This window comes from Lutjanus erythropterus, chromosome 7 (genome assembly GCF_056507025.1).
Source record: "Lutjanus erythropterus isolate fLutEry1 chromosome 7, fLutEry1.hap2, whole genome shotgun sequence".
NCBI lineage: Eukaryota > Metazoa > Chordata > Actinopteri > Lutjaniformes > Lutjanidae > Lutjanus > Lutjanus erythropterus.
Window position 1 is genome coordinate 38855938 of NC_139323.1, and position 14053 is coordinate 38869990.

General features: G+C 42.1%; 1 protein-coding gene and 1 long non-coding RNA gene across 2 annotated transcripts in view; one reads left to right on the top strand and one right to left on the bottom strand.

Annotated features, from left to right (window-relative positions):
- Positions 1-14053, bottom strand: part of col24a1 (collagen type XXIV alpha 1) — a 117679-nt gene that overhangs the window by 52229 nt on the left and 51397 nt on the right. Inside the window, exons 14-19 of the mRNA XM_084723723.1 lie at positions 13776-13820; positions 7127-7180; positions 5169-5213; positions 4691-4744; positions 4119-4172; positions 3232-3285 (exon numbers count right to left, since the gene is read on the bottom strand). Coding sequence (XP_084579849.1) covers positions 3232-3285; positions 4119-4172; positions 4691-4744; positions 5169-5213; positions 7127-7180; positions 13776-13820 — 306 coding nt within the window. The remainder of the gene's footprint in view (positions 1-3231; positions 3286-4118; positions 4173-4690; positions 4745-5168; positions 5214-7126; positions 7181-13775; positions 13821-14053) is intronic.
- On the top strand, positions 1693-2377 carry LOC146324387 (uncharacterized). The gene is made up of 2 exons (XR_014771195.1): positions 1693-2125; positions 2206-2377. It is a non-coding gene; the product is annotated as an uncharacterized LOC146324387 (long non-coding RNA).

The window sequence follows — 14053 nt, forward strand, 5'->3', positions numbered from 1 at the left end:
TGTTTACCTCTGCACCTGTGCTTTCCCATCCAGATCCTGCATTACCGTTCGTGGTCGAAGTCGACGCCTCTGACTCTGGGGTAGGGGCTGTCCTCTCTCAACGCTCCCCTGTTGACCACAAAATGCACCCCTGTGCCTTCTTCTCTCGTCGGCTCACCCCAGCAGAGAAAAATTACGACGTGGGCAACAGGGAGCTCCTTGCTGTGGTCTTGGCTCTCCAGGAGTGGAGGCATTGGTTGGAAGGTTCCACGCACCCTTTTACGGTATGGACTGACCACAAGAACCTCTCCTATCTACGGTCTGCACGTCGACTAAACTCCCGGCAGGCTCGGTGGGCCCTGTTCTTGGGTCGGTTCCGGTTCTCCCTCACCTACCGCCCTGGTTCCAGGAATGTTAAGCCCGACGCCTTATCCAGACAGTTTACTCCACCGGTGGAAGACACACCTGTGGAGACCATCCTCCCTTCCTCCTGCGTGGTGGGGGCGGCCAGGTGGGAGATTGAGCAAGTCGTGCAGGAGGCTCAACAAGATCAACCCATTCCCGAGAGCTGCCCTCCCAACCGGATGTTTGTTCCACCCGCCGCCAGAACTCCTGTGCTCCAGTGGGGACATGCTTCCAAAGTCGCCTGTCATCCTGGGTTTCATCGCACCCTCTCCTTGCTCCGACGCAGTTTCTGGTGGCCCTCCATAACGTCTGACACCAAGGAGTATGTTTCCGCCTGCTCCGTCTGTGCCCGCAACAAATCCTCCCACCAGACTCCTGCTGGCCTCCTACGTCCACTGCCCATCCCCCATCGCCCTTGGTCTCATGTTGCAGTGGACTTCGTCACTGGACTCCCACCGTCAGAGGGTAACACAGTAATCCTTACCATTATTGATCGTTTTTCCAAAGCTGTGCATTTTGTTCCTCTGCCCAAACTCCCCTCAGCCCTAGAGACGGCCAACCTCCTCGTCCAACATGTGTTCAGACTTCATGGTATACCTCAGGACATAGTTTCGGACCGGGGTCCCCAGTTCTCCTCCCAGGTCTGGAGGGCCTTCTGCCAGGCTCTGGGAGCTTCAGCCAGCCTCTCGTCTGGATACCACCCCCAAACCAACGGCCAGACGGAGCGGGCCAACCAGGACCTCGAGTCAGCTCTCCGGTGCGTCACCGCTAGACATCCCGCCTCCTGGTCCACCCATCTTCCCTGGGTGGAATACGCCCACAACTCTCTGGTCAGCTCAGCCACAGGTATGTCCCCCTTTATGGCCTCTGTGGGTTTCCAACCTCCCCTCTTCCCCATCCAGGAGACCGAAGTGGCAGTTCCGTCCGTCCAGGAGCACCTCCGGCGGGCACGGCGGGTCTGGCGGGAGGCAAGGGCGGCTCTCACGCGGACTGCGGCTCGCAATCAACGATTGGCGGACAGACGTCGCGCTCCTGCCCCCCACTATCAGCCGGGTCAAAAGGTGTGGCTTTCCTCACGCGACCTCCCTCTGCAGACGGAGAGCAGGAAGCTAGCCCCCAGGTACATCGGCCCTTTTGAAATAGAAAAGGTAATCAATCCCTGTGTGATGAGACTCAAATTGCCCGCAGCCCTTAATGTTCACCCGGCCTTTCACGTTTCCCTGTTGAAGCCTGTGTCCACCAGTGCTCTGTGCCCTCCGGCCGAACCCCCTCCGCCCCCCCGGCTCATTGATGACCACCCGGCCTACACTGTCCGGCGGTTGCTGGACGTCCGCAGACGGGGCCGGGGATACCAGTTTTTGGTGGACTGGGAGGGGTATGGTCCAGAAGAACGGTCATGGGTGTCCCGTTCTTTTATTCTGGATCCGGACCTTATTAATGACTTTTACAGGGACTTTCCTGGCAAGCCTGGCAGGCCGCCGGGTGGCGTCCGTTGAGGGGGGGGTAATGTCATGGTTGTTGAGTTTTTTGGATTTGTTTTGGTGTTTTTGGTGTTTCGGGTTTCCTTGTTTCCCTTTTTCCCCCCTCCCCTTTTCCTTCCAGGGCAGTGTGTGTGGCAGCGGCGGCGGTCATTGGCTGGCTCAGCATAATGAGACGCACCTGGCTCTCATCAGTGCACTTCCCCGGGTATATGAGCTTGGCCTAGTCTCCACTCCTGTGCCGGACTATTCAGTCGTTGTCGGTAATGTAGCGCAGCAAGCTTTCTAGTGGATCTTTGGTGTTTTTTCCTTCGTGATTCTAATCAACAGTGTTTTTGTGCAGCCTTCAGTTCCTCTTCCGACCGTGGGTGCAGCACTCGTGCTCCTGAACCTACGCCAGCACGGTTCCCCTCCTGTCGACCCCGCTGCGCCAGCCAGCCGACCGCGTCCAGCACCTGCCCTCGCCTTCCGTTGTTTTTTGCTCTTTTGTGAAACAATAAACTCTTTGAAAACTGCTTTTATCTCGCTCTCTGCGTCTGGGGTCCTGGCCAAACTCTGAACCTAACACAATTACTTTAATCATCAGTTAATCTGCAGATTATTTTCTGAATTTTTTGGTTAATTGTTTGGTCTATAAACCATCAACCAAAAACAATGAAATAAAACTTACACTTTAGATTCCGATGTTAATTGCTGCATTATTCTTGATTGTCAATAGGCAATGCATTGTAGCAGAAAGTCTTCATTTTACATAATGTTCATGTTCAGCTACAAAAAGCCTGCAGCCAAAACCTGAAACGTGCAATATAGTGAGATCTGCATTTGTCAGCTGCTTGCTACTTTAACTCTCACAGCAACTTCCACATCTCTTTAATGTCTTTATGTGATCATAATCTTCTGCAGGAGCATTCATAAAAGAGGCTCTGGCTTGGCTCTGCGCCCACCACATTACACACACTCTAATAGAAAAGTAAAGATACAGCAGGAAGATTATATTTTATGCATCTGCCTCTATGTTTGGGTTGGCTCACTAACCATCATTGCTCTACTCAGCATACTGCTAATCACTTGTTACAACTAATGTCTTTTTCTCAATAACGCTCTTTTTCTGCACATTTCATATTATGTCACTATCTCTCCTATTGACAAAACTCAAAGATTTTCAATTTGCTCAAATTGCTCATCTAATGTAAACAACACAGTACCTGCTTTTATAACCAAAAGCCTACCTGCAATAAACTTTTAAAGACAAAACACTGGTCACACGTAATGTGATCATGTTCTGTGGTTCTGCACTTCCATTCTGATCAAACTTGGTAACAAATAAAATGATATGATGAATATGAAATTCAACATGTGTATGTCATACCTCTGGTCCTGGAGGCCCAGGTGGTCCTTGTGCCCCCATCTCACCAATTTTACCCTGTTCAAAATACAGCAAACACATGAGGACAAAAGTAAAAGAGAAACCACGCTTTTCAAACCAATTTTCTCATATACTTCCTCTACCTCTCACCACTTAAATAATGTATTGAATTGACAGTGTGGATGTAAACAACGATATTACTGACTCAATTTGATGCCATATTGTGTTGTTATAGTTATTTCATAAGATGCAACAAACGCTTGCTTTTACACTGATAGGTGTAGAGCAAACAACACTTCACTGATCAATCACAACATAATACCGCATCTACTGTAAATTGGTGTGTTATCAGGCATCAAGGCTAAATTCAGGTCACAATGAACAATGTGGTTATTCTGATGACTCAAGGACTGCAGTACCTTGAATTAGAGCAGCTGCAACAGCTGATGCGGAATAGAAACTAGGTGCTCTGGAACAACATGTGGATCTGTTTAAAAAGCATCCTGAATAAGCAGAGGGGGAGTTTGATCTTTTTTCTTAGTCAGAGCTTGTTTCTGCTGATAAGTAAACAAATTGTTTTTTAAAGACATTCATTCCACCTCTTTTTTCCCTCGGAGTAGTAAGTGCACGGTAAAGCTGATGTGTTGTGAACTGAGTTTACAAGCTCACAAAAACAGAGTCCTGATCTCATTGTGGTGCACTGTGTTTACTTGGCTTTGTCTACAAACGGTCTAAAAAACAACCCATATAAAAGGCATGCGCGTGTGCGTACACACACACACACACACACAAATAGAAACAAACACAAACGCTCAAATAAATACACTTTCAGCAATGTCCACTCATGCACCCTTGGCTGCACAAACACATACACACTCACACGAACATACCAGTGGTCCTGGCTTCCCTCTTGGCCCAGTGGGACCAGGCGCACCAGTAGCACCCTGAAAAACACAGACATAACACTCTCACACTGGTCTTACACACCCTTTTTTGTAACCGAACGCATGCCCCAATGCCATATTCACATGGGACCTGTCGCATGGTTAATGAATCAACATCTGCATTTATTCAAATACAAAGCAGTTTCTGATTTGTGGAAATGCTTTGATCATAATATATAATTAATCTTTTCCTGATTTAGCAAAGACAAATGCTCCTCTAGAGATTCTGCTGTTTTCCACTTGCATAACGGGAGGCAAACAGCTGATCTCTTCTGTGATATTAAAACAACCAAGACAAACAACAAAAAGCATCATAAAAGCGTAAAAAGTGTTTTATCAAGTGACATATGTTGTCGACTAAACATGAGTATTGTTTTAGAATTTCATCTTTACAAGGTTAAGTCATAATTGATCGGTGTGGGAATCAATTCTCTAATAATCTGGTAATAATAGTTCCATGCACATAATGTTCACATATTGTTCATCTTAAAATCTTGCATGTATGACAGAAGACATACCTTATCGCCTTGGTACCCCATCTCTCCTGGTTGGCCCCTTTGTCCCACTTCACCCTGAATTTCACAGTATCATACAGAGATATAACACAACACTACCCTGCCACAGTGATCACAATACGAGCATAGATACGAGACAGACACTGTAGACACAGAACCTTTACATGAAGTATATACTGTAGAATGCATACACATTATACAACACTTCTAAGTTGTCAAGCCAAGGTGCTATCAAAAAGTTTGGGTTAGAAAAAACAACTGGCATCGCTGTCAAGAACCAATGGACATTATGGAGAGATATCAACATTTAACCGAAAGAACTGCTACTGTGCTTGGTCTATTGTCACAATATTTTAATCTGAGTTCATACTGTTGGCTGTGTTATCAAAATGTCAACAGTATTTCTTGTAATAAACCCAATTACTGGGCCACTGACACATTACACACAGATACACTGCAATAATATAAATATTTAGATCACCTTATCACCTTTCAATCCAGGCAGGCCGGCTCGTCCTGCTGGGCCCTGACACAGGGAGAGGAAGGAGGGAGGGAAAGTAGAAGAATCAGTCAATTAGAAAGGAAGAGAGGAAAGTGGAAATTTTGTCATGAGTCAGTGACTTCAGCGACAGGATTCTTTTCGAAGCAGGGATCTGCAAATCAAGTGAAGCCATGGAGAAGGCTGAAGAATGCTAAAACCTAATCACATTGCATTAGAGCTGCCCTCTAATGGTTAACTAAAATGTTAGACATGAGAAGACATTTCGTTAACCCAGTTTTGCTGACAAATTTTCATTTATGTGTTTGTTGCAGAAAAAATCACCTCTCTGTGCTAGTGTGCCACTGCCAACTAGTCAAATTGCAGTTTACATCCATGTCTGTCCAGACTCATTTAATATAAATGTAAAGATTTTGAAGGAAGTTAATAGAAGTTGAGATGAAGTATATTTAGTGTGTGTTTGGGGCAAACTTATTGACATGTGTGATTCCAGTCAATAATTTCCAGTGAGAAACATGCTGTCTTCACTTAAAGAATTTTTTTATAAGTACAGAGGACTAATAGAGAGCAGATCATTATGATGTCAAAGTGAAGTTGTCGTTGACCTTTTGGATATAAAATGTGATCATTTCAGATTTTCATCCTGTTAGATAAGTGTGTAAAATGTTATCATGATTAGCATATGAATTCTTCAGTCATGCCCAAAAACACTGTTGTGAAGTCGAAGTGAGTTTGAGCTTTGATCTTCAACTTGTAATCAGTTCATCCAATAGTTTGAGTGAATGTTGGCACCAAATTTTAAGAAATTCTGTCCAAGTGTTCTTGAGATATTGCATTCATGAGAATGGGATGGACATGAGGTCACAGTGATCCCATGTCTGTTCATTCTTGTGAATGGACAAAGGAAGGTCACGGTGATCTTGGCCTTTGACCTCCACAATCTAATCAGTTCATCCTTGAGTCCAAGTGGACATTCATCCAGATTGAAGAAATTCCATCAAGGCGCTCTTGAGATATCGTGTTCACAAGAATGGTATGGCTGGACACAACCTGCAAATATAAGGCCTCAAGTCATGGCTGTCGCCGGCACAGAGGTTCAGCTTGTCGTTAGGTCTGGGACCAAAGTATCAGGGCATCATCGCAACATGGACCTTTTCTCTCATAGCACAGACATCACTTACCAGAGCACTGGTGCTAACTGTGCTGTAGCTGCCATGAGCTAGTTGACTAATCAATTAGTGGTCCTATTAGCTAATATAATTGGACTAGAACACAGCCTCTGAGACCAATAGAGGCCACATATAACAGCTACAAACAGGACTCTTGACTCTGGGGACGATGAAGACATGGCAGGTTCAGGTGGGGTCAGGTGTGTTTTAAACAACAGTTGTGTAAGGTTTTACTGTGTGTAAATAATTTAACAAAATGTTCAGTATTTGCTGGTTGCTCCAACACATTTATGATTGTTATGCTTATTTCTTTTGCATGTAACAGGTGGTTCGCCTCGTGCCTATTGTAAAATTTATATTCTAAAGGCATTATTATGGTTTTGCATTTCTCTGTAATGTAGCACAGTGTTAACAGTGTTCAAGCTGTGGAACTCAAATCATTTTCAGATGCCTGAAAAATATATATTTACATAATCAAATTAATATTAGAAGCATGCACGACTAGTCAACTAAAGGGCTGAACTAGTCAACTAGGAAAATCTTTAATTGGCGGCAGCCCTGCACTGTATTATTATTATTATATAATTTGACATTATGTATGTATGGTCGTACTAAACTTGATGATGTAGAGATGCATGCAGTATATAATTAAAATGCATGCAGTACATAACTGAAAGATTACAGTGGCTTAATTTGACAACTAACAGTACTGAACAGTATTTTTCTAAAATTTAGAGCATTGGCAGTAGCCAGTGTCTACATCTAACTTACCTGAGGTCCCACCATACCAGGCAGTCCTCGCAGTCCATCAGGTCCTGGGTCACCCTGTGGAGGAAGGGAGGTACACAATGGAATTTATGTATCACAAACATTCCCACCCCACACACACAACTCTGACCCTGGTCCAGAGTAGTTACCTGACACATTTTTCACACTAGACATTTCCGGTTTCTTCTTGGCAGGGACGTTATTTTGACATGAAAACCATCTGCTGTTTCCTACACAGAGCATTCCTGTTTGTCACAACCTAACAACAGAACTAAGCCGTGTTGACAGTGTATCCAGCTGTTTTGTATGGGTCTGGGGTTGGCCCCGTTCACCGCTGCCAGCCCACAATATCCACTCTAATTGACAGAGGCGAGGTGAGAATGGCCAGAATGTGTGGCTGGACCAAAAAACACCCTTTACAAGTGGGCATGCGGTTAAGCTGGCCACTGATTGGGTGGTTTTCACTGTGACTGCTGCAAACATGCCAGTAGCAATGATGTTGTGGTGATAATGATGTGTGTGTGTGTGTGTGTGTGTGTGTGTGTGTGTGTGTGTGTGTGTGTGTGTGTGTGTGTGTGTGTCAAAATATGTCCAAGCGCATGCACATACTGTATGTACCGTTTACACAGATGCACACAAACACATTAAACTAAACCCAGCTTTTGTACCTATGTATATTTCTATGGACTGTGGTAAACATTTTGTTGAGTTAACCACACAGTCAGCTCACTTAAAGGACCAATATGTAGCAACAGCACGTGAAAAAATGAGTAGCAGTCCAAATAGCAAGTTTGAGATGTAGACTGTATATTAAATAGATTGCAATCCTATTTCATATATGATCTATTGAGTTGATCAGCTGTTTATAACTGTTAATTGTCCATCAAGGTAAAGTTAAGCCCATTACCCTGAAAACAAAAGCCCACTGCTCTCAAAATACACGGAACTGAAGTTCAGTGACTGCCTGTCTCACTGCCTACCAGACCCTATTAATATATCGCTTAATTTAACTGTTACAAACATCTACACTATCATCTATGTCTATGCTATCTACAAGATTATACAACTCAACTCATGAACAGATACTTACTCACTGGGCAAACATTCTGCATTCATCTGAACTCTAGTTTATGTGAAATGGGCAAATAAAAACAGTTATTCCGGTCCAGACTACAAGTTTCAAACAGGGACATCACAGCTGTAGCATTATAAGACAAGTATTTCAACTTAACATGTTTTCCTTGATCTCTGATGACATATTGCAGTTATTTTTTTAATCATTTATTACAGTAAATATATTACAGATGTCTTCTTCAAGCATCCTTTCTCTTTGAGGCAGAGGAAAAACTCACCACCAGTCATGTTTTAAACAATATAAAACACAAAAAGTAAACTGTCTAATTCTTTTTTTTAAATAAAATCCACAAATCCTTTCTACAAACACAACACAGCCAAGCCCCACCCCGACCCCTAACCAGTTGATTCCACCAAGCATGGCACATCTGTGCCATGGTTCTGATCCTCCGCACAGCTGCAGCGCCCACCAGCAGCATTTCAGCAGTGGAGCATTTTGCCCACCAGATTATGTTTCCTTGCTAAGATTTTGTCGATTAGGTCCCCCTTCCTTGCTCTTTGTGCTTCTACCAAGGATAAGCAGGCTACATGGTTAAATAGTCTGTCTGTCTCTATGATCGTGAGTCTGCACGGGGTCTTTTATTTTGAAAATTAACTGGATTCTCCCTGCCTTTTCTGTGTCTGACTTCCCGCCCGTTCAATCTGCTCTGTGCTAATTGATGCTGCATCCATCAATAATAGACTCAGCACGTATTTAAAGCAGAGCGGAGAGCTGCTTCTGGGACGTGCCATGTCACTTTTGGTGGAATCACAAACATTGTCTAGAATGGTCGCGACTGCTGTGATGCGGCTGTAATGCAGTGCAGCCATGCCTGGTGGAAATTGCAGGTAAGTAGCTACACCTGGCTGTTTTGCCAGCTAATCACAGTAACTAGCTAAATCCAGCCCCTCCTGTGGGATAGGCATCACAGCTAAAGATATGCAGAGCACCATCCCCCTCGATTAACGGGATTGGTTCCTTAGGTTTATGACATGATACCCAACCTGACTGAATCTGTTTTTTTTTTTTTTTGCTCCTATGTCTTATAATACATGAAAAACACCACATGGACATGTTACAAGGTTAAAAACATGATTTTCACCAAAGGGACGTTCCAAGACAGTCAGGAATAAAGACAGTGTCTACAGCATAGTGAATACAAAAGCAAGTGGCAATCTTGAACTTTTTATCTCACTTCTCTGGAGTGAAGGGCCAAGAACTGAAATTGTTACTATCAGTGCACTATCCTCTATCCAAACATCTGTCAGTCTGGTCAATATGAAAACAGTGTAAGTGAAACACGAGTAAGAAAACATGCCTTAATTTTATGTCATCACAGACATGTGGCCTAAACTAGGAGTCCATCTGGACCCTGTAAAGCTGGTGTTTGATGCTGCGGCTCCACTGTGGTACTACAGCAGGGTGGACACAAATCACATGCACTCTATCAAAAGAGGCTTTCAACACAGAACACATGAAAAATGACATGCTGAAAAGAGGAGATAATCTGAGAAATAGAACTTTCTCTCAAGACTCTGGTGTCTACCAACCCAGCTGAGGTGATCTGGTACATCAGCATCCCACACAGAGCTTTTGCTCAAACTGCTGCCAAGATGTAGCCTGACTGCCAGGTGATTAGAGATCATCCAAACCATTTTCTCCCAACAACTTGATGAAAAACAGACTGTTACATTCCTGTAGCTCTAGTTTCAACACAACCACTGCAGCCTCATAAAATATAATCAAACGCAAAATGCTTTTGCACCCACTGCACAGCATCATATATGAGAATATTTTATATACTTGATACCTAACATGCTCATGGGAAAAATGCAATCAATTAATGTATATGTAGACTTCACCATGCCTTTTAAAAATGATCAAAATACAATTTACGTATTAGTGATAAAGCAGTAACAAAAACAAAAGCTTGTAAAACATCAAACAGCTATTTTTGTTTCCACCTCACCCTTTTGCTTTTCATTCAGGCTGTGAAAGAGTGTCTGGCTGCATCACATTTTGTTGAGTCACACACTGGCAAAGACATCAAGAGCATACCAGAAAGAACACTTGCTGCTCTGTTTCTGCTCTTTCTGATTATTTAACTACAGGTCTAACTTGGTGTAATTGCCTTTCAATAAATGAGTCGACCGACAAGGGTGTGACCGACACTGGGAAGTGAAAATGAGTTTTAGATTTAGATTTAGATGTCAAATTAAAGCTCTTTGTGACATCTATCCTGTGTCAAAATCACTCAGCTGGAAAGTTGACTAAATATGAATTACATCAAAGACAGGATTAAGGAGGTGTAAGTATTTTGGCTCTCTTGTATGATTACTCAAAAGTACTTACAGGCGATAATTTGTTGACATAAGGAGAAGTAACAACTACATTCGCCTCAATTATTAATGATTAATTTCTCTGCTTCTAATTGTGTTTCTTTTTTTGGAAGTGGTTTGGTAACTGGTGTATGAAATATACATAAATATATAATTCTGTAGTTTGTAAAAAAAAAAAAAAGAAAAGAAAAGACATCAAGAAAATTTAAACTGCAATACAAACATATATCCTTAAGGTTCAGCGTTTTGGAGATGTGACCCTTTCACAGCATTGGCCATGTCTATAATGAATCATTTTTCATGTTATGATTCTATCATTAACATGCTTGATGGTCTGATTTGTTCTACAGAAGCCAGCAGCTGCACTGGTGTCTGCACACTACATGGGGTGAAAAAGCATGACAACAGATTCAGTGGAAATGAAAGACCCACTTTCCACCTGGTAATATAATGCAATCTGTATCCAGATAAGTTATCCAGATAAGGAAAAACATTAGGTTTAAATGCTAGGTGATCAGAATGTGATCACATCTGCCTGACCACATCTGGAAGGAATCTGGCTTGCATTGAGTTTGTTTGATCTTTTGTAGGTGCAAATGCAATCATACATCAGTCTGGATAATTTATCTGGACACAGGTCACATTTTAATACCAGGTGTAAATGTTTGTGGCACCTTAACTAAAACTTAATCCAGTCAGCCCTGGAGTGCAAGGCTTTTCTTCAGCAAGATGTGTTTATTAAAAAACAAACAAAAAAAAAAAAACAGCAACACAATGTTTTAAAGAGGAAGAAAGTAATTAAGAGGAAATCAAAACAAAGAAAGACACAAGAGAAAACATCACTTGGAGAACTGAAGAGAGTCACAGAAGACAGTTAGAGAAAACATACTCTGTCCACATAAGGTTTTAGTGACACAGTGCCTTCAGACATATGATTCTGTTTATGATATGACCAAAACTATTCTGCCACAAATGTCATTGTCAGTTTTTGTCCTCTCTTTCCAGACATCAACAGAGATGTGATGATTATTTTTTCTTGAGGAAAAGGGATTGACATGCCAAAGCAGGTCATAAATCAGACAGCCCACCATCTCTAAATATTGTTACAGATAACAGAGACAAATGGGGCACATCTACCACTGTGTTCACTGATGAGAATAGTCTTTTCTTTTGTTATTGTTAACGGTTGCTGTATACATTGTAACGTAAAGCACACAGAGCTATACATAAATAAGATTTTCATACATTGTCTTAATTATAAGAACGTGATGTATACACATCAAAATGGGTTTGTGTGTTTTTTGTGCATGTGGGCATATCTGGGTCACATCTTGTTCTTTCCAGACCATACACAGTGATCTGTGGTGTCTCAGGTCTGACTAAAACTTATGACATGGAGGCAACCTTACGTATCATCACTGTCCTGCAAAAACCACTTCTCTCCAAATGTGGTGATTTTGAATTTGTCGCTAAAACGAAAGTAGGGAATGCTCCTTCAATTTTTTATTGGACAGTGATAATATGAGCCAACAAACTAACTTATGAACTTGATTTGATTTGCTTTTGTAGATGTTACTGACAGCTTGTACCGTAACACATAATACCACAACCCATTACATACGCCAGGTCATGTCAGTCTGCAGCTCTAAAAATGACACACTAAATGAAATTGAAATATTCAGATGTAGCGAAAAATTCAAAGAAATTCAAATATTTTGATTTCCCAAACATGTGCAATCATCTCTGTGATATTACTTTTGCTTAAGTAAAAACAACATACTTAATAAAGATTACTGTCTGCATGTTTCATGTCTGACATGTCGGTAATAAAGATGACTTACAGCCAGTAGCTGAGGTGAAGGTTAGGGAAACCCCATCCATCCAGATGTGTCTAGAACACACAGTGACCCTTCAAGCACCCCAATAAATCCCCAGTGCTATGAGGACAGCACACCAGTGTAAATAAGGCTTGAAATGACTGCACTGGAAAGGTACCGATGCAGTTGTATCTATTTTGCTGACATGAACAGCAGGATGTTTTAGATGCCTCTCTGAACTCAAGACTTGTACAGTTGTACATTCCACAGTAAATAGAGAGCATGCTCTCTATTAGGCCCGTGACACTGATTTTTCTCATTGTAGTAATAACAAAGTCTCCCAAGTGGTTATGCTGGTAACATTTGAGGTCTGTTTGTGATGATTTCAAACTCTACTACTCTACTCAATTATTAATAAAACTCAGTAAGAGAGCTGTAAATTAATTTTTTGGCAGCTAGACACTGGAGTTATTTAATTTTCAAAACTGAGATCTGACATGCACTCCTCATACTGTGTGTCAAATTTCAAAGCCAACTGGGAATCTTGAGGTAGCGAAAACGTGTTGTACATTCTAGTTCTATATCCATAGTCAGGTTTGTTGGAAGGTTTTGTGTGTCCATATCTTTATGTAGACCCATTTTTGTACATAGGGGACTCAGCAGTCACTAAGGCAGAGCAGATATGAAAAGTTTGAGTTTGCCACATTTGCCACCAGCAAAGTTGATTGCTTAATGATGGAGATAAGTGGGTGACTGGTTGAGACTAGCAGGAAAAAAACGTGATGGTGGTATTGAGCTTGCCCTGTGTAACAGTAAATGTCATTTGACATTTGTTATTATTGGAATGCAATGACCCTCCAAGCTATTCTTTCTATTTCCCCATTACTATATGTGTGTGCATGCTAAAATGTAAGCTTAATTTTTACTCTATATTTTCCAACTGCACTTTCACAGCTTTGTGAAGCATTTGGACTGTTTTGGCATTGTCATGGCCAATGAGTTATTGTTAATGGCACATAATGTGCAGTACAGACAGTTTAATTCTGAATCCTGCCCTACTTACATTCTATTCCTTTGATGTCTTGTGGATTGCTTAGAGTTCAAAAGTGGCTGTCATTAACAGTAAGAAATACACTGCTGCAATGAAAAAAACTCTGGCTCGAGTTCAGCACATCCTATCTATCATCCAAACCACAATCTAACCACTAGAGACATACAAGTAGAAAGAAAGATGGACAGACAAGCAATCTCACAAACAAGTACAAGGAGAGACAGAAGCAAAACTGTGAGCCAAGGGAATGACAGATCAAATATCGTGCCAGTGTGGCATGGAAAATGTAACACACTAATAAAAATTATAATATTGCAAAAGTGATACTCACCCTTAGGCCAGGAAAGCCGCTAATGCCAGTCCCACCAACAGGCCCCTGTGAAACATCACAGCAACATCCTAAGTACACAGGACAGGACACTTACAGTATCGCACACTCCTCATTCCCAAGGCTACACTGGAAATACTACAAGTGTGACTTTATGTTTTCATGTGCAAACATCTGGGACGATGAAGCATCTCAACGAATTTATGTCTCTAATCCAAAAATTAATCCAGGCTAAACTTTAACTAAATATAAGGAGACCAAACGTTAAGGTTATACACATT